At 41.0% G+C, this 20,004-nt stretch overlaps 1 protein-coding gene and 1 long non-coding RNA gene across 3 annotated transcripts; one reads left to right on the top strand and one right to left on the bottom strand.

The window, feature by feature from the left end:
• The first annotated feature begins 1,336 nt into the window (after positions 1 to 1,336).
• On the top strand, positions 1,337 to 8,164 carry LOC120715707 (toll-like receptor 13). The gene is made up of 5 exons (XM_040002793.1): positions 1,337 to 1,801; positions 3,962 to 6,501; positions 7,243 to 7,360; positions 7,442 to 7,700; positions 7,820 to 8,164. Exons 1-4 carry the CDS (start codon positions 1,776 to 1,778, stop codon positions 7,653 to 7,655), a joined length of 2,898 nt encoding a protein of 965 aa, XP_039858727.1. The 5' UTR covers positions 1,337 to 1,775; the 3' UTR covers positions 7,656 to 7,700; positions 7,820 to 8,164.
• Positions 2,951 to 3,928, bottom strand: LOC120715710. 2 transcript variants are annotated; one of them, XR_005691724.1, is made up of 3 exons: positions 3,701 to 3,928; positions 3,429 to 3,624; positions 2,951 to 3,347 (listed from the first exon to the last, which is right to left on the bottom strand). It is a non-coding gene; the product is annotated as an uncharacterized LOC120715710 (long non-coding RNA). The 2 variants fall into 2 exon arrangements; XR_005691723.1 differs by having other exon boundaries at positions 3,429 to 3,928.
• Positions 8,165 to 20,004: the final 11,840 nt, after the last annotated feature.

Raw genomic sequence — 20,004 nt, 5'->3', positions numbered from 1 at the left:
AGCTGGAGTGCATCGAGTGAAATAGCCATTTTCCACCCCCACCATAATCAATGTTATACATTTATCATTAAACTGCTAAAATATCGTTATCATATTATGTGCCCATAATTGTAAAGTAGATGCAAATTAACACATTGATAATCGGGCAAATTATTAACGCCAATTTGTGTCCTCCCTGTCTCCTCCTGCGAATCTTTACATAGCACATATGTCTGCAAAGTCACTCCATTCGATGTTTGATCGCAATTTCTATAACTTCCGAGACCACCAACGATAATATTATTCAGCTTTAAAGTGTGATGTGAACATATTTAGAACTTACCGGAATGAAAATGTCTTGAGCACACCAGCTGATATCTGGAGACGTAACAGAACTTGATATCAGCTCGTCTCACGGCTGCTATCCAGGCTAGACACCTTCGTTTGGTAATATCCGATACAAGAGCTCCTTCATGTTGCTTCCAGGTTGGGAAAGCATAAAAAGACAATCCAAACTTATTCCCGTGCCGGTCGTAAGATCGAACATTGCAGCCGAGCACACAGCAAGTACGAACCATGGCTATGCTTTCGCTCCTTACTTAGACCCCCAAAATGGCGGATCGGGCCAAAATCCTTTCCACGCCCACCCCCGTGACATCACGCTCCAAAGCCCTATAGGAGTGTAGGTGGGGTGGAGAGGGACCAGGTTGTGGTCTGAGTGGCCAAGCGGGGGGAGGGGTGATGCACTGTAAGCCTGCTTTGTGTTGGCAAACAATAGATCCATCTCATACTTCCTGTTTTGAGGTCCTGTATTAAATGCACACACATATACACACGCCTCTAACTGACCATCCTCTCTAATTGATTTGAGAAGACGAAAGTTGTTATTGGGAAATATCGTGTCAAAATGCTCCCCAACTGCTGATATATTTCACCTTTTTGCTGGTTCCATAATGTTCTTCTTGCAAGCTTGTGATGATCATGAAAATCACATAAATACAAATCCCTGCATCTTTTCAGCAACTAGAGTCACATAATGAGGCAGTGATGTCGTTTCAGAGAAATTACGCCTTGTTTATCTTTGGTTGTGAAGGACGATACGTGTATGTGGCGATCATGGCTCAAGAGTTGGGAGTTCGCCTTGTAATCGAAAGGTTGCCGGTTTGAGCCCCGGCTTGGACAGTCTCGGTCATTGTGTCACTGGGCAAGACACTTCACCCGTTGCCTACTGGTGGTGGTCAGAGGGCCCGGTGGTGCCAGTGTCTGGCAGCCTCGCCTCTGTCAGTGCGCCCCAGGGCAGCTGTGGCTACAATGTAGCTGCCATCACCAGTGTGTGGATGACTGGTTGTGTAAAGCGCTTTGGGGTCCTTAGGGACTAGTAAAGCGCTATACAAATACAGGCCATTTACCATTTATCCACTCAGGCTTCATTTGGATACGCCCCTATTTCTTGACACAGGCCTGGGGCCAGTGTCAGACGTAACATCACTACTTACTACTGACCAATTTTTTGTGTGTTTTGAAAAGAGTTCAACAATAAAGCTGTTTATGGAGTCATCTTTGGGCTATTGGCATCTTGCACTTGGGTCTTAAACCTGCTCGCCATACAGTCGCTCTATGACATAACTTGCAAAGTGTTCCTAATGAAGTGGCCGGTGTGTGTGTATTTTTCTCGACAAGGCAGTTCAGTTTCACTTCCAGTCCAACTTGACCATCAGTCAAAATGATACAAAAAAATATTCACTTTTGTCAGACACTGCCAGCAGACTGAGTTTAAACTGTGTCTGGTCAAGCTGATGAAACAAGGAAAAACATGCAAAAGGTAAGGCTGTGTAACAATACTTTTGTTGTCTACTGGAAAAAAAACATGAGTCAGCTGAGTTCACGTTAAATCAAAAATATCTGTTCCTTTGTTAGATGATTACGATATCTGGATTGACTTCCTCCACTGAGGAAACAGGGCTTCAATAGAAGATGATTAATTTAACTTTACAGCTGTTGATATATATTATTGTTAGATGCACTTTTGGGGAAGTAATTCAAATAACAGAATGCGAAAACTATTTACAGGCATCTGCATTTATGTTGAACATGGTAATATTTTTCATATACACATAATTTGCCTGCATTTCCTTTTTTGACAACAATATTGAGATGATGACCAAGAAAAACCTTGTGTGAAAAAGCTTTAGAAGCTCCTTGTATTGAGGATCTTTATCTGTTTTAGAGACTCTGTGCTCACTCTGTTTTATCTGCTAGTCTTACAAATGCTAAACCTTTAGGATATTTTGGTAAGTCTGAAATATGGTTGTTCAAGTGTCATGTACCCTTGTAGGTGCAGGCTGCTGCACTGGTGCCCGAATCTGCACCATGTGGTCCACATGTGCCAAATATTTCATGCCAGCAATCGGAACCATAATGGAATCTCCACCCAGGTCTCACACTGTGTGGCTCACATATTCCCCACGATAAGAAAACAGAACAATAAAAAAAACCCCCCCAAAAAAACAACAAACTTAAAGCCAATCTTGAGTTGTTTTGCAGTAAGATGCACTTTAACTTCCATTTACTGATGTTTTGAATCAGTCATCCCAGATATAGACCAAAAAAAAAAAAAAAAAAAAAAAAAAGGTTTTGTGGTTTCCATATTACTCACATTTCCTTGTATGGTGGTTCCTTATTATAAATAATAGGGAAGCGGCTACTTATTGTGACTAGGTGTGGGTGAACTGTGGGGCTTTGTGGGCAGGACAAACCCATACTTATCCCACTTGGGGGTGTCCACAAGTTCCCAACACCAGGTTTGACCTTTGGGGTTCCTATATGGGTTTTTCATAGAAAACAGTGATTTGCTGGGACAAGACAACTCAGTTGCCCATCTGTAGTTCAGCTGCCTGCCTTTCTGTCACGACCGGGCAGCCAGACACAGGTAAGTGGACTCAAATGCAGACACCACACGGAGGCTCGCAGGTGTTGTGCAAACGAATAGTTTATTTAGCACTCAAAAATGGCACACCATGAAAGAGGCAAATGAAACAAATGCTATACGTGAACTAAGGGCAAGAGGGGAAACATAGACCTCTGAATATTAGTTACCTACTAATGTAAAGTTTCAGATTACAGTACTAAGAATCTGTAGCTACAAACACTGTGATTGGCAAGGGCTAGTAGACAAAACTGTTACTAGGGATGCTGTGAAAGTACACAAGACTTGGCTAGGACTATCTCCACAAGTAAACAAGAGTCACACTACATGTGCAGCAGCAAAGTCCAAAGAAAATAGTCTCCTTATCCGGCTGGGCGTGTTATTTGGCGTTTTCCGGAGCAGGCACACTAGGTACAGGGTCACAGGGTTTCTCTCTGAATTACTGTAATGAAAGGTGTGTAGAGTCAATACAAGCCCCACGCAGCAGTCAAAGAAATGGTGGCAACAAAATACACAGTCTTACTTGTCTGGGTTGAAGGCGAGGCTTGGAGGGATTAAAGGTCCGAGTGAGGCTAAACCAGTTCGTGTACACTCACTGTGAGGTGTTGGGCAGGGAGGCAGGCAGGGAGGCAGGCAGGTGAATAGCGCCGAGTATAGAAAGCAGACCAGTGACGGGAAGTAGAGTGGTTATTGACAGCAAGATCCAATCCACTGTGAAGCTGCAAAGGCAAGTAGACAGGGTTAGCGTGACAAAAACAGCAAATGGGGGTTTACAGAGCAATGACTCTCACTAACGTGGGTTAGCTGCCGTTCCAGCAAAGAATGTTTGAGAACGCTGGTCTTAAGAGCCTCCCAGCAAATTACACACAGGTGCCACAAGCGAGGGGTGTGGTGACTCTGCCCAGTGATGGATTTACTGACACGCAGGAAAACCCAGCACTCACCCGGACCATGACACTTTCCTTTAAACTTCATTCTGTGTTATCTAGCTTGTTACCACAAGTGTGATGTGATAAGACCTACCTTATATTTTCTTTCTTCTCTGGTCTGCTTCAGGTGTATTGATCAACAGTATGCTCCCACCTCCATCTTCCTCAAGAAAGTGAAAACCACTACTGAGATCAACATGCTAGCTACAGGAAGCGTGTATCTGCTGCTTGTCTCACTTCTGTCTTCTTTGTTTCATTGTGAACATTCACTTGCTTTTTCTCTAAAAAACTGCACAATCCTCTATTCTGAAAATTCAAACAACGTGTCAGTTACATGTGCAGAGCGTCACCTCACTGCTATTCCAGATGACATTCCTGGAAATTCAGTATCGCTCAATCTCAGCTCAAATGACATTTCAAATATTTCCAGGATGTATTTAAGAGGTTTATCTAAGCTTGAAGCTCTTTATGTTAAAAATAATTGGATTTTAGAAATTGATGATGGAACTTTTGTAGACTTGGTAGAGTTAAAAGTTCTCGACTTGGGTGAAAATTTACTCACAGCACTGACAAAAAACATGTTTCAGGGTCTTTCCAAATTAGAGACCCTATCTCTGAACAGCAACAATATCTCATTTATCTCCCCTGTGGTCTTTCAGCCCCTGGTCATCATACGTTCAGTAGATTTGAGCAATAATTTCCTGCATCAAATTAAAGCTGTTGATTACATTTTTAAACTCCCAACTTTACAACATTTGATTATTACTTATAACACCTTTAGTTCTTTTCAGTCCGATGACCTCCATGTAAATACCTCAAACCTACTCACTCTAAGTTTGGATTCAGTGAAGAAGTTCAGCATTACAAGAGACATTTTTCCTCATCTGCAGTCTCTGGACTTGCGAGGCTGGTCCAAGGACATCGAGTGGGAAGTGTCAAACAAGACCTTTTTGAGGAGCCTAACGAGACTGCACATGAGTGAAACTTCTCTTAGCTTTGATGTGTACAGAGCGATTCTGCAGACTGCTTACTCTCTTCAAGAGTTTCAGATGGATAACATACAAAAGTGGATAGATGATGGTCTCATTGATGTTGCCTGCCAAATTCCTTCTCTAAGAACAGTTGATGTGAGAAATAGTGAAATTCGCACCATAAAAGAGCACATGCTGCAGTCTTGTTCTAACCTTACTGAGCTCAACTTATCATTTAACCTTATAAACAGCATGGCTGATAATGCACTCCAGTCAATGACACAGCTCAGAAGCCTGATATTACAAAATAATGAACTGTCCGAACTGCCAGTGGCCGTCCAAGGACTCACCACATTGGAAGTCTATGACCTTAGTTCCAATGACATCAGTGAACTTTACTGTCCTTACTTCTGGAATTTAACAAGCCTAACAATACTCGATCTGAGCCACAATCAAATATCCTATATCTTTGACTGTGTTTTTCAAAATGTAAACAATTTGAAAATCTTAAATCTTGAAAACAACCAGATTATGTCATTTATAGATACATTCAAAGATAAATTACAGACATTGGAGTTTTTAAATTTGAGAAATATTGATATCATGAATTTTATTCATGGAGATTTCCATAGTTTGTCTTCCCTTCAATACTTGTGTATAGACTTAGACGAGTGTGACAGTGTTGATGAAGGAGGGTTCGAAGGACTTGATAACCTCCAGATTCTTTATCTGTTAGGTGATAATTATTTTTATGACCATTTCAGTGGACTGTCAAACTTAAACACTCTGATCTTAAATGTTGTTGAAAGCCGAACCCACAACAGCTCTGAACAAAGGGATAGGCCTTTCTCAAATTTACAAAGATTGAAGGAACTTGTTATCAAGGTTCATAGAGGATATTACGATATTTCAAAAGATGTTCTCAGTGGTTTGACTTCTTTAGAGTACTTAATAACAGAGGCATACTTCATGGGATCTTTGTACCCAGACACATTTAAATACACACCGCAACTGAAACATCTGAGGATATCTTACAGCGAGCTTTCAGTTTTAACATCTGACGTGTTCTTGCCAATTCCAAACCTGATAATACTCGACCTCTCCAACAATAAACTCAGGTCTTTGGATTTTCTAGCAGAGGCCAAACTGTCGGCACTCAGGTGGCTAAACGTCAGTGACAATGAATTGTTTGTAATCAGTGAAACAGTTATCCAATCCCTTCCAGGCTTGACATATCTGGATCTATCTGCTAACCTTTTAACATGTGAATGTTCTAATTACGGTCTTATCCAGTGGATTCAAGGCAGCAAACAGACACAGGTTGTTAATGCACATCAGTACACTTGTGCGTTTCCTGTCAGCCAACGGGGAAAAAAATTCCTTGACTTTGGTTTTGACTCCTGTCGGATAGATGCTGCATTGCTCTGCTTCCTTTTTAGCTCTAGTCTAGTTGTGCTTACTCTCCTCGCATCCTTCATCTATCACTTCCTGAGGTCACACCTCACATATGCCTACTACCTCTTCCTGGCCTTTCTCTATGATAATAAGAGGAGGAAGAAAGGTATTCCTCACAGCTACGATGCCTTTGTCTCCTACAATGTTCATGATGAAGCTTGGGTCTGTGGAGAGTTGCTTCCAGAGCTGGAGGGTCAACAGGGCTGGAAACTCTGTCTGCACCACAGAGACTTTGAACCAGGTATAGATGCTTTTCATTAACCTCTTTTTTTTCTATTTTTCTATCTTTAGATCAATATTTAATGGAGCTACCACACAAACTCTGTCTCATCTTTCCTTTAAACACTATTGTTGCCACTCTAAACTTGTAATGACAAAGATCAGGGTTTCACACCACCGTTTTTTGTTTTGTTTTGTTCAAAATTTTACTACACTATGTTTACGCAAACACAAATGGTTGATATGATGTCAAACAAGAATGCCAATCACACATGACCCACAAAACAAAGTTTGAATGCTAGACTGACTATCTGGACAAGAGCTACAAACTGATCTTTAAACCTCTAAAATTAAACTTTAGATGTGCTGCTCAACTGTCAAAGCATCCTACATGTAGGAAAAGGAAATCATGAAGTTGTGTTTTGCATAAAAGAAAATAGAAAGACAGCTGTTTTTGTACTCCCGATGTTTTTGTAAGCCTTGGATTCCAGAAACTATAAAAATTAAAGTTAAGACCAACACCAGTTATTACTCCAGAAGCTTATTGAATTGTTCTTTGTTCTCCAAAGGCTGTGACTGGAATTTAGACACTACTGTAGATCCTGCTATTCTCAAAAGTGAGAATTTTTTAACTTATAGAAAAGGCTACACATTATGTTATTCACCAGAGCTGTTTTAACTAGAAAATGTTAAAACTTGAAAAATGCTGACATGTTTGATGTGTGAGATTTTTGTTTAACGTCTCAGATTTCTGTTTTTGCAGGTAAGCCCATTGTAGAAAACATTACAGAGGCCATCTATAGCAGCAGAAAGACTATCTGTGTGATCAGCCCAAATTACCTGCAGAGTGAGTGGTGCTCCAAAGAAATCCAGATGGCCAGGTATGATTACCAACTCTTTGTCTTTACATGTAATGACATCGCCAGCTTCTACACTGATTAATCTGTGTGTGATGTCTTTAGCTTCCGTCTGTTCGATGAGCACAAGGATGTGCTGATCATGGTGTTTCTGGAGGACATACCAGCCAACCAGCTGTCTCCGTACTACCAAATAAGGAGTCTGGTGAAGAGGAGCTCTTACTTGAGCTGGCCACAGGCTGGTCAACACACTGGAGTCTTCTGGCAGAAAATACGACAAGCTCTCTCGAGAGAAGAAAACCCTGCTGAGCACACGTGACTCCGCACTGGACAGCCCATAGTCATCCACTGAAGTTTACCTGAGGTGGAAAAATCATTGTTTGTTTGTAAAAAGCAGATATAATTATTGCAAATGAGAATAAATCAGGGTATGCTTTACAGTGAGACTGACAAGTTGCTCTTCTTATCCTTTTGTATTCGAAGGAGCTTGGGAAAGAAAGCGTCTGGACTTCAAGTTGCTTGAAGATGTTTCACCTCTCATCTGAGAAGCTTCTTAAGTTCTAGGGTCAAATGGTGGAGAGTGATTATGGCCTTTGTGACAGTTGGAGTTTAAACCACCCTGATGATCAAGAATTCACTTACTTTTCCAAGTCCATCATTCATCATCGAGAATATATTTTTCCCCAGCTAGTAATTCCCTTCATCCAAATACATCAGAAACACAATTCCACTCAAGGGCACTAAGTGATCATAAACCTGTCTCTTTGAAACTCAATAAAAAATGGCAACAAAAATCGACCACCTGATGGTGCTTGAACACATCTTTGCTAAAAAAGTAGGACTTAAATAATATTTTAAAGAGAATGGACATCCTTTTTGGATATAAATGATTCTCCGAACATTTATTAACTTTATTATAGGAAACTGGCATAGCTGTTTTAAGGGGCAGGATTATCTCATACTCATCCTATAAAAAGGACAAAGGCACAATTTGGAAGAAAAAATTAAATTGTTGAAAAGAAATTGGACAACCAACCCTTCTGAACAGCTGGTGTGTGATTTAAGAAAACACAGACTTGATTTAAATGTTTTGTTAAACACAAAATCACAGTTTCTTATACAGCGGTTGACACATGAGAAATCTGAATACAATAATAAATAAATCAGATAAATATCTAGTAAAGCTATTTAGTCAAAATAAAGACAAAAAACATGTAGTTATCAAAGACTCAGCAGGGAAACCTTTTCATTATCTTCCAGACATAAATAATGTTGTTAGGACGTTTTATATGCATCTATACACTTCTGACCATGACCCAAATATGGAAAACATTCACAAATTTCTGAGTGCTATAGATCTGTCTATTTTAACACAAGATCAAGGTACGATGTTGGATAAACTATAGCTCTAGAAGAACTATTCTTAATCAAATACTCTGTAACAAGGCATCTAGCCCAGATGGCGTCCCTGCTGAGTTCTACGAACATTTCTGGCCAACCCTGTCCTCGCTATTCATAAGAATGGTTGAAGAATTTGTGATTAGGTCTAGAATTTCTCCTACCATGAAAACTGCAATGATTAACCTGTTGTTAAAACCAGATAAAGATCCCACGCAGGCAATTAGTTATGGAGCACTTGTTCTGGTAAATACAGACATTAAAATTATAAGCAAAGTCCTTGCATCACACTTAGAAAAAGTAATTCACTACAGTTTTATATGGTTGATAATCGCCCCCAGATGCAGGAAATGGTCCCCTTTACTCTGGGGTGGAGACAAGCAGACCACCCCCCAGTCCTGCAGCAGTATGGACCTCAGTCCCCGGTGTAGTATTTTGTATTGTATTAATTGTAGACTGGGATTTCTAATCAATTTCAAGATTTTTTAAAAATATCTTAGAGCAGGAGTTGTTGTGCAAGCTGACTGATAGCTCCGTCTCACATTTGGCAATAGGAAGGGATATTGATTCATCTATTTTGGAGAGTGTTCTGTATATTTTAGAGAGTAATTTTAGGATTTTGAGACCAAGGAATTGTACCACATTTGTTGGTGTTTGTAATTTGACTTGATTAGGCTTAAATGTCTTTTTTACTATAGATTTAATTTGTTGATATTCTAAAAATCTATTCTTTTTAATTCCATGTTTTTTAGCAAATCTGTCAAATACAATAAAGTCTGTTCTTTTGAATAGATGTTCCAAGAATCTAATTCCTTTACAGCTCCAATCAAGGAAGTTAATCATGTTATTGTTCTGTATTATGTCAGGTTTATTCCAGATGCATGTACATTTGAATGGGATTAATGAAGACTACATAATTTTTTAGAAACTCTCACCATGCTGTGAGAGAGGAGCTGATATTGATGCTTTTAAAGCATACACATTGTTTGTTTTAGCTAATGAATGGTAGGTTTGAAATCTCTATTGCAGGGGTTGGCAAGCTAGGCACACGTGCCAACTGTGGCACTTTTATGTTATGGATAAAAAGTGTCTTTTTTTGTTTCAAAATAGCTGATAACTATTTGCTGATAGCTGCCAACATCTGCGAACAAATATAATTCTATAAAGTTGTTCTATATAGTGTGTAACCATTAATATAGAGCGTTATTAAATTTATTGCTAATGCAATCATATGGCACACTGACTTCTGAGGAAATTTTAAATGGCACTCCTCATCAGAAGGGTTGCCTACCCCTGCTGTTCTATGTCTAGCCAGGCCCCAACTAAGAGGGTGTGTTTTAACCAATCTGAGATTAATTGTTGCCTGTTGAATAAGAAGAAGTGTTGAAAGTTAGGCAGATGTAGTCCTCCTTTATCCTTGTTCCTCCCTCTGCCCCCCCCCCCCCCCCCCCCCCCCACACACACACACATAAAACATATTAAGGATTATACATTAAGATAAAACTGTTGTCGGAACCATACTGAATTTCGCCAGAGAAACACACACACACACACACATATAAAGAGAGAGAGAGTATGCATTGTATGCAAACGGCTATGAGACAGCCATCATAATTCATCATACAATGAGAACAGGACAAATCAACAACTGACAATGACTAATTAATATTAAAATCTGTAACATAATGTATTATTTGAAGTTTAGTCTGTTACTGTTACTGTTTTTACCATTTCTTCTTGGAGCAACTGTAACCCACATTATTTCCTTAGGGATTAATAAAGTATTCTGATTGTTTCAGGATGACCTGCCATTATCCAACGACACATCTGCTTACCTGCATCTTTTGCTCGTTTCTCCTCCTCTTCTTTTCTATTTTTTCTAAACTGAGCACTTGATGGCTGAACTTTTCTTGTCCATCTTCCATTGGTTTTAATTTTGCACTCCAGTATGAACACAAATCCCCCAACTCGAGGATCGCCACAACATAACCTAACAGACCTACACCTTAGTTCACATATTCACTTTAGGGTTTATTTCTGGGATTTCACACAACCCAGGATTCAAATAATGAGTACATAATGGGCTTGGATTTACAACATTATGAATGAAATGTGCTCTATTTGGAAGCAGCAGGGCCCCCCTCCCCTTTCGACGGGTTGTGTGTGAGACTTTAAATCATCAAACTGTAAATTATAAATTTTCAGTTGTTATTGATCCCTTTACCCCGAGTCCTAAAGTGTATATTTATTTTCTTACTCTTCTTATATTTATTTTTTGTTTACTTGCACTGCTGTAACTGGAGCCTCGTCGTCTCGTCTCTCTATATACTGGACTGTAGCGGAGTTGACAATAAAGTTTTACTTTGACATCAGCAGCGAGCAGGCGCACCGAGGGCTCTCGCACTCACTTTTCGCGTATAGAATTTCGAAAAAACATCGGCGCAAATTACAAGTCTGTATCATAATGTCTGGGGTTTTCGTGTTTGTTGTTTTGATTTTATTTTGCGAGTTGGTTATTAGATGCTGCTTCAGCCAGCCAGAGAATCCCCCGCTGCTCCGCCCTCTCCTCCCTGTGCCGCAAGCAGCAGGCGCACCTCACAAACGGAGGGCGCCCTTACTCCCAGCAAATGGGCGATAGAAAACCGATCGGTGCCTATGACATTCCCAATGTGCGCTGGCTGATGTCGGGGCAGCATGAGTACGAGCAATTTTTTTTGCCGATGCCCGTTATGCCGCCCCCCACCACGATGCCGCTCCGGGCAACCGCCCGTGTCGCCCGTATCAAAAACCGCTACTGATTACAGTTAATGCTGGGGGGGTGTTTGTGCACCTGTGTCCAATATGTCTTTGTGCGCTGTGAGTCAGTAGTGGATGTGCTGACGCTGAGTGTGTTATCATATCATTTAGGTATTTGTTAATTGATTGGTATAATTTGAAGTTTCAAAAAAATAAATGTTTAATTCTAGGTGACTATTCAGTTTTGTTTTGTTTTTTCCTTCAAGTCTCTGACATCTTACATCACTTACTACATTTCTGTTCTGCCACCTACCTTTCCTTCTCCTCCCCTTCTTTTCCATCTCCTGCCTCCTGTTTTTATGTTTTAATGTTTTCAAAAACTTTTAAAAGCTGCCACTTCTTGAAGTAAATTAGCAGCACCTGCAAAGTCGCGATATAAGTGAGGGATATCAGCAAAGTTCAGAGCAGGCACACAGCAGAGCTATAGCAGAGCAGAGGGAAGCAAAAGATGGACCGTATAGACTGGATGCCAAGGAGACCCGAGATTCAGCATGGATTTGCTTGTGGAACTGGTGTTGGATGTGGAGGAGGCCTTTCTCAGTGAGACACAACCAGTGAAAGACTGATTGCGTTGATGGTTAGTACTTTAGACTCTTGAACCTGTGCACATACTCCCCAAAATTTGATTCTGTTTGTCTTGACGTGGCATTTTCAGTGGGAGAAACATTTCGTCACTCATGCAAGTGACTTCCTTGGTATCAGCTGACTGAGGGTTTCCCAGCCTTATAGCTGAGACTGAAGAAGTGACTTGGATGTGCAACAAAACTATTCTTCTACTGAAAATGCTGCATCCAGATGCTGATTCCTTACCTGGATGATTGAGCATGCATCAACACTGGGCACATAATGCATTAGGCTTGGACTGCCAGCTTGGTTTTGTTTTTTTTTCTTTAATACCCTGGGCTTGTTTTATTGTAAACGAATCAAATGTGCTAAACTGATGAAGTGATTTTTTTTCTACTCTTTGGCTACCGTTTCTTGTACCTGCTGTCCACTCAATGGACCTCCCTTTTCTCTCTCCTTTCCGGTCTACTTTACCTTAAAAGTAAAAAAAAACCAAACACCCAGCAACTTGTTCAGTTCAGTTTTATTTATATATTTCTAAATCACAATTGCAATCAACTTAAGGCATGTTATATTGTAAGGTAAAGACCCTATAATAATACAGAAAAAACCTGAACAATCAAGAGACCCACTTTGAGAAGGCACATGGCAACACTCAGATGAAAAAGACTCTTAACAAGCAGAAACCTGTGGCACTCAGGGAGCTGCTGCCTGGTCATGTAGGGGCAGACGTTTTTCGCTACCAGTTGGGCGTGATGGGAGGAAGACAGAAAAAAAGACGTGCTGTGAAAGAGAGCCACAGATTAATAACTAATGGTTAAATGCAATGTGGTGAATAAACAAATGGTGAGTGAAGAAGATACAGTTCTATCCTAGGCCTATTGTGACATAACTAAAAGAGGGTCAAGGGTTAAACCTGTATGCTATGTCTTTGAATAATACTGCCTAAGAAAAGAAATTTTATTTTATTATTATACTATCTTTTCCTATACAGTTATGTCCTTTGGGTTGAGAGACATTCTTGCCACATTTGAGCGCCTAATGATTTTGTGGTTTCTGGTTTGGAAGGGTGGGCTGTGTTTTAGATAATAGCAACACCTGGCAAGATCATCTTAAGTCCATCTGTGCTTTCCTTGATTGCATAACTTTGGAAAATCTTACAGCGAACCTTCCCAAGTGTGAGTTTGCTAAGGCCACTTTGACTTACTTGGGTAAGGTGGCTGGACAGGGCCAGGTACATCCAGTAAGAGCTAAAGTGGAAGCTACTGATCACTTCAATTCCCCCACTACTGAGAAAGAACTTCCACACTTTCTTGGAATGGTGGGTTATTATTGTGGGTTTTGTGAGAATTTCTCTGCAGTGGTCGCTCCTCTAACTGACTCCTTAAACCCCAAGGTTATGTTCCAATGGTCAGATCATTATCAGACAACCTTTGAGGATGTCAAGGCTATCCTTGCCTCTGCTCCAGGGCTTGAGAGACCCCATCTCAGAGATTCTTTCAAGCTGAAGGTAGACGCTAGCAAAGTGGATCCTGGGGCAGTATTGTTGCATCAGGATGGAGCAGGTATTGAGCTACTTCTCCCACAAGTTTTATTCCTGCCAGTTAAATTAGTCTATTTTGTAGAAGGAAACTCTTGCTTCGATTTTGTCTTCTTATGCCACGAGAGGACTTCTCGTGGCATAAGAATCCAACTCAACACTTGATGACATGGCTCTTATTTTTACAGCCTTACCATATGCACATCTGACACCTGAAGGCTTCGAAAAATGTGACGGCTGACGCTCTTTCTAGAACTTTATGTTCATCATAGTATGTTTTTTTTTTAGTTTAAACAATTTCTGGTGTTTCCATCTTCCATTCTCTTAAATATGCTTCATAACTACCAAATTATTGCTAGGGATGTTGGTGAGTAGCAGAGTTTGTGTAAATGGGAACTGAGATTTCACTGGTGCACTGATAAGCACATTTTATTGTAACTTAATGTGACTCACGGGTGGAGCTGTCAACTGTCCTCACCTCATCCCTGACTTGCTGACGTTTTTGTTTCACCTTTTGTAAATAAACTTCTTAATGCATATCTTACTTGTGTGAACTCCCTCTTTTGTTGCAAGCAAGAGTCAGGTGATGCAACAGAGATTGTGTTTTGGACAAAACCAGGGACAATTACGCAATGAAATAAGTCTTTATCTATAGGTTTTTAAATTAAACGGGCTACACAAAACATCAGCATCATACCAGGAACTGGAAGTGATACGATACAGCAATGAGAACCAAAACCTTTTCTTATTTAACAGTCTAACTTCCCCATTAGTCAGACGGAAAACAAACAATTTCCACTGTTGTCTTCCTCAGATTAATAGCACTTGCAGCGCATCCACTCTGAGTTTATGCCAGTATCATGTCTCAAGGAAAAACTTGTGAAAGAGGTAAGACTCTGTTTATAAACCCTAACAATATCATTCACGTTTACTGGAAAAAAATGGTACAAATGTGGTCACATTAAATCAAGATCCGTAATTTTTCTTTAAAGCTGTTGAGATGTAGCTGACATTAAGTGATTGAAATCAATATCAGTTATGCAGTATCAAAGTTTTTCTCAGAACTGGATTTTGTAATGATGGAAACCTAGCACACTTAACTGTCTTATATTTCTCATTATAATCTATGTTGCATTTATATGTTGTTTGCTCTTTGTTCTTTTTGAGAGTAATATTGACACAACAGCCAAGAAAATGCTTTTGTATTAAAAAAAAAAGCTATAGATGATTGATTTTGAAAAAACATCAAAATTTGTAAAATTCAAGGGAAAAAAATTTGTGCTACGTAGATGAAACCCTCGAGCTGGCTGAGCCTGTGTCCATGAGATAATCCAGCCCATACTGTCACCAAGTGGCTCCATGGTGTAATGGCTAACTCATTTCCCTTTCAAGTCAAGAATCTGTAATTTGTCATTACACGGTTGGCTCATAATGATGGCCTTGGACCCAGATAGATGACAGTGTTGTGTCAGGATGAACATGTGATGCAAAATCTGTGCCAAATTAAACATATGGATTCTGCCACAGCGGCGGACCCACTGGAATGTCCAACTTCTTGCGGCTATGCAGACCAAGTTCTTGCAATGGTTGTAAAAGGATCAAATGGCTTGATCCTAGCAGTGGTCCAGACACCACACACTCCTAAAGCACCTTACACAAAACACTCCAAAGGACATGGTCGTATGCCTTCTCCAATTGTACAAAACACATGTAGACTGGTTGGGTAAACTCCCATGCACCTTCAAGACCTCAAGATGGTAAAGAGCTGGTCTAGTGTTCTACAACTGAGACGAAAACAATATTGTTCCTTTTGTATCCGGGGTTCAACCAACAGTCAGATTCTCCTTTCCAGCACCCTAGCATAGACTTCCCCTGGGAGGCAGAGGAGTGGGATCCTCTTATAGTTGGAGTACATGCTCTATTCCCCCTCCTTAAAGATGGGTACCACCACCCCAGTCTGCCGATATAGAGGTATCCCCCCGATTGTCACGCAACTTTGAAGAGACGTGTTAACCAGCCCTACATAATCCAGAGCCTTTGAGAAATCAGGGAATACCTCATTCATCCAAGGGGACCTGCCACCAAGGAGTTTTTAACTGCCTCAGTGACCTCACCCTGATGGATGAGTCACCCCCCCCATCCCAAGACTCTTTCTCTACGGAAGATGTGGGCTGGGCTGGGTATCCTAGAATCCCCTCTGCTTGATGCCTGTACATTAGAGTTTTTCCGGGTGGACAAAAGGGTTTGTTCCCTACACCTTCAAGTCAAGGAACAGGTCCTGACTGTCATCTGCTCTTATGCGTCAGATGACAGTTCAGAGTACCCTTCCTTCTTGGAGTCCATGTGTGTGGTGCTAGAGATTGCTCCACCTGTGGACTCTGTCGTCTTACTGAGAGACTTCAATGCTCATGTGGGGAATGCCATTTAGACCAGAAGGGCCATGTTTGTCTATTAGAAACATCATGTTTGAGCATAAGGGTGTCCATAAGTGCATGTGGCATCAGGAAATCATAGGCTGCAGGTCGACGATTGATTTTGCAATTGTATCACTAGCTCTATGGCTGTATGACACTCAATTTAAGAGTGATTCTGAGGTGTAAACTGATCACCACCTTTTTATTTAATTTTATCTCAGAGAATCACCAATTTTTCATCAATTCACAGGTTGCGCCAAATTTCAGGTCATTTTATTCTGTGCTAAAATGATGGACACTGTAATGTAATCAGACTAAAACCTTCAATTTTATGTCTTATTCTGTCCGACTCAAGTGTATTGAACAACAGGATACCCCCATTTCTAAGTGAAAACAGCACTGCTTCCCAAGATCAACATGATCAAACTTGATAATACTCGACCTCTCCAACAATAAACTCAGGTCTTTGGATTTTCTAGCAGAGGCCAAACTGTCGGCACTCAGGTGGCTAAACATCAGCAACAATAAAATATTTTCACCTGTAAAGCAGGAGTGGGGTTTGCCCTGGTACAGGTGTGCCGCAGCGACCAGTTGAAGAATCCGCGAGTTTCTCTGTGAATTTCCCATTACGTGGTAGCGCACTCTGTGCTTGCTTGGAAGTTTAGGGTTTTTTTTCGCTGTAAAAAGAAGTTTTCTTCCCACACAGTGAACAGCGGACACTAATGTTTTTTTCACTTTTTATGGAATCAAACTCAAAATAAGGTCAGTACTTCCACACTTTAAACGCTGCATGCTCATACTCTCTCCCGCATTTGATATATTATCCATTGTTGATCTGCACACAACTGTTGTCACGAACGCACTTGCTTACGTCATTGTCATGAGACATTCTCGCAAAAAAAAATCACGGTTTTAGTAACGCAGCGTGCTGACAGGAAAGTAACGGTAATCTAATTACCGTTTTTGCAATAGTAATCCCTTACTTTACTCGTTACTTGAAAAAAGTAATCGGATTACAGTAATGCGTTACAAGTAACGCGTTACTGCCCATCTCTGTTTGTGACAAAGAGTGAGAAACAGCACTGTTAGTTGATAACACTGATGAAACCCAACCTGAAACCAATGAATGATTTTTCCTTTGCAATACCTAAAAAAAACCTGCATCAACTAAATTCCACTAACCTCAACGCCAAGGTCAAGGTCAGAGGTCAACGTTTCTGAAAAACATCTAGGATTTTCAAGTTTATATTATCAGAAAGTCAAGCTAATGCGGAGTTCCCTTAAATATGCATCTGTCTAGAGGCAACTCCTGTGGCTCCAATAGATATCCAGTTGTTTGAAGTCTTTGGGAAAGCTGCCCTCAGCTTCCTTTCCCTGTAACCTCAGTGAAGCGTTCCTGATGGGTCTTAAATACAACATGGTTCTTATTTGGAAATAATGGTTCTCAGTTATAGTCACACAAGAGAATAAAGCAGGGTGTGGTTTTCAGTAGGTGAAGTTGTGCCAGAAATATTTGTGTACATCCTCATCAATTAAAGTGTCCACTGGCCTGTAAGTGTGAATAGACTGTACAGACCTGACCTGACGAGTAAGCACTTACCTGGATGACTGAGCATGCATCATTTCATCTTTTGTTAGTTCTAGCAGTGCACTGTTGGTTTCCTTGATACTTCACCTGACTGACACAGTACCTCAGGGCTGGAGTGACATTGGGGTAACTAATATTTTGTTGTTTTTTATTTATGCTCTGATGATGTGGAATGGAATGAGTTTTTGTACTATATGATTTTACTGGTATGTGGAAAGTGTATTTAAAATGAAGGCAATTCAATGGTTTCTCTCTTTACAGAAGTTTCAGTTGTGAATTAAAGTGTAAAAGTAAAATAAAACAGGTCTGTAGATGACGCCATCAACATGGCCCTACACTTCATCCTGCAGCATCTGGACTCCCCAGGAACCTACGCCAGGATCCTGTTTGTGGACTTCAGCTCTGCCTTCAACACCATCCTTCCAGACCATCTCCAAGGCAAGCTTTCCCAGATGAATGTGCCTGATCCCATCTGCCGGTGGATCACTGACTTCCTGACGGACAGGAAGCAGCATGTGAGGCTGGGAAAGAATGTCTCGGACTCCCGGACCATCAGCACCGGCTCCCCTCAGGGCTGTGTTCTTTCTCCTCTGCTCTTCTCCCTGTACACCAACTGCTGCACCTCCACCCACCAGTCTGTCAAGCTAATCAAGTTTGCAGATGACACCACCGTTATCGGACTCATCTCGGACGGGGATGAGTCTGCCTACAGGAGGGAGGTTGAACGTCTGGTGTCCTGGTGCAGCCACAACAACCTGGTGCTGAATGCCCAGAAGACAGTGGAGATTATTGTGGACTTCAGGAAGCACACAGCTCCACTCCCCCCCATCATCCTGACTGACACCCCCATCACCTCTGTGGACTCGTTCCGCTTCCTGGGTACCACCATCACCCAGGACCTGAAGTGGGAGCCCACCATCACTTCCGTCATTAAAAAAGCCCAGCAGAGGATGTACTTCCTGAGGCAGCTGAAGAAATTCAACCTGCCAACACGGAAGATGATGCAGTTCTACACTGCAATCATCGAGTCCATCCTCACCTCCTCCATCACTGTGTGGTACGCTGGAGCCACTATCAGGGACAAACAGAGACTGCAGCGTGTTGTGCGCTCTGCTGAGAAGGTGATTGGCTGCAGACTCCCATCTCTGCAGGACCTGTACACCTCCAGGACACTGCGGCGTGCAGCTCGGATCTCAGCTGACCCTTCTCACCCTGGACACAGTCTGTTTGACCTGCTCCCCTCAGGCAGGAGGCTCCGGTCCATTCGCACCAGAACCTCTCGCCATAAGAACAGTTTCTTCCCCTCTGCTGTCGGACACATGAACAATAACCACATGACTGTTCCCACCACTAACACATGACCCTACGCTGTGTTCACTGCATCATTCCATGTTTGGCACTGATCACCACCTGCACTCATGTATATATCATGTATATATCTATCCACTTAGCACTTTTAATTCTTATTCTTATTTTTATATTTTTATGACAGTATGTTGCACTGAAGCACCGCAGCAATTTCCTAATGTTGTAAACCTCCTCAACATCTGGCAATAAACCCTTTCTGATTCTGATTCTGATTCTGAAAAAATGAAGCTAAATAATACAAAATACAGTAAACTGCCTTTCACCGACATAAAACAACTATAGTGCAGCATACTGAAACATATTAAAACTTGAGCAGTGGTTATAATAAGTCTGCTTTTCCCAGACAGTGTCTCAGCTTAGACCTCAGTTCAATGGACTGATAACATGAGAGGCAGGTAGCAAAATCCGTCCTGCTAATCTTTGAAATACAATTTGATGTGAGGTTTAGTTTTGGGAATGTCACTCAGGTCCGGCACTGCACATACAACTGGCACATCATTTAAATTTTGAGTATAAAGAATTGTGCAGTTGTTCAGTGAAAAAGCAAGTGAAGTAACCCTTCACTTATTTCTTGACAATGAAATAAAAACAGAAGTTAAATGAGTTGCAGAGGCTAAGAGCAGTGGGTTTTTTTTTTTTTTTTTGACTCACCATAAATATTGCTGCCACTTTCTATGGCTTGTTCAGTTTAATCCAAAAAAAGAAAATATGTCAAACTGTAAATGGGCTAAATGATGACATCCTCCTCCTCAAATGGGGATGTCATAAATTCAATTCAATTTTATTTTATTTATACAGCACCAAATGACAACAACAGTCGCCTCAAGGTGCTTTATTTTGTAGGGTAGACCTTACAATAACGCATACAGAGAAAAACCCAACAATCATATGACCCCCTATGAGCAAGCAGTTTGGCTACAGTTGGAAGGAAAAACTCCCTTTTAACAGGAAGAAACTTTTGACAGAACCAGGCTCAGCGAGGGGCGGCCATCTACTGCGA

This window comes from Simochromis diagramma, unplaced genomic scaffold (assembly GCF_900408965.1).
Source record: "Simochromis diagramma unplaced genomic scaffold, fSimDia1.1 OVJJ01000457.1, whole genome shotgun sequence".
Taxonomy (NCBI): Eukaryota; Metazoa; Chordata; class Actinopteri; order Cichliformes; family Cichlidae; genus Simochromis; species Simochromis diagramma.
This window is presented reverse-complemented; position numbering and strand designations above follow the sequence as displayed.

What these genes read in the sequence shown, in the direction of transcription:
- LOC120715707 (XM_040002793.1), top strand. Translation starts at nt 1,776, where the DNA reads ATGAAACAAGGAAAAACATGCAAAAG. An exon ending in CAAGGAAAAACATGCAAAAG is followed by an intron (nt 1,802 to 3,961) that starts GTAAGGCTGTGT and finishes GGTCTGCTTCAG; the next exon opens with GTGTATTGATCAACAGTATG. An exon ending in CCACAGAGACTTTGAACCAG is followed by an intron (nt 6,502 to 7,242) that starts GTATAGATGCTT and finishes CTGTTTTTGCAG; the next exon opens with GTAAGCCCATTGTAGAAAAC.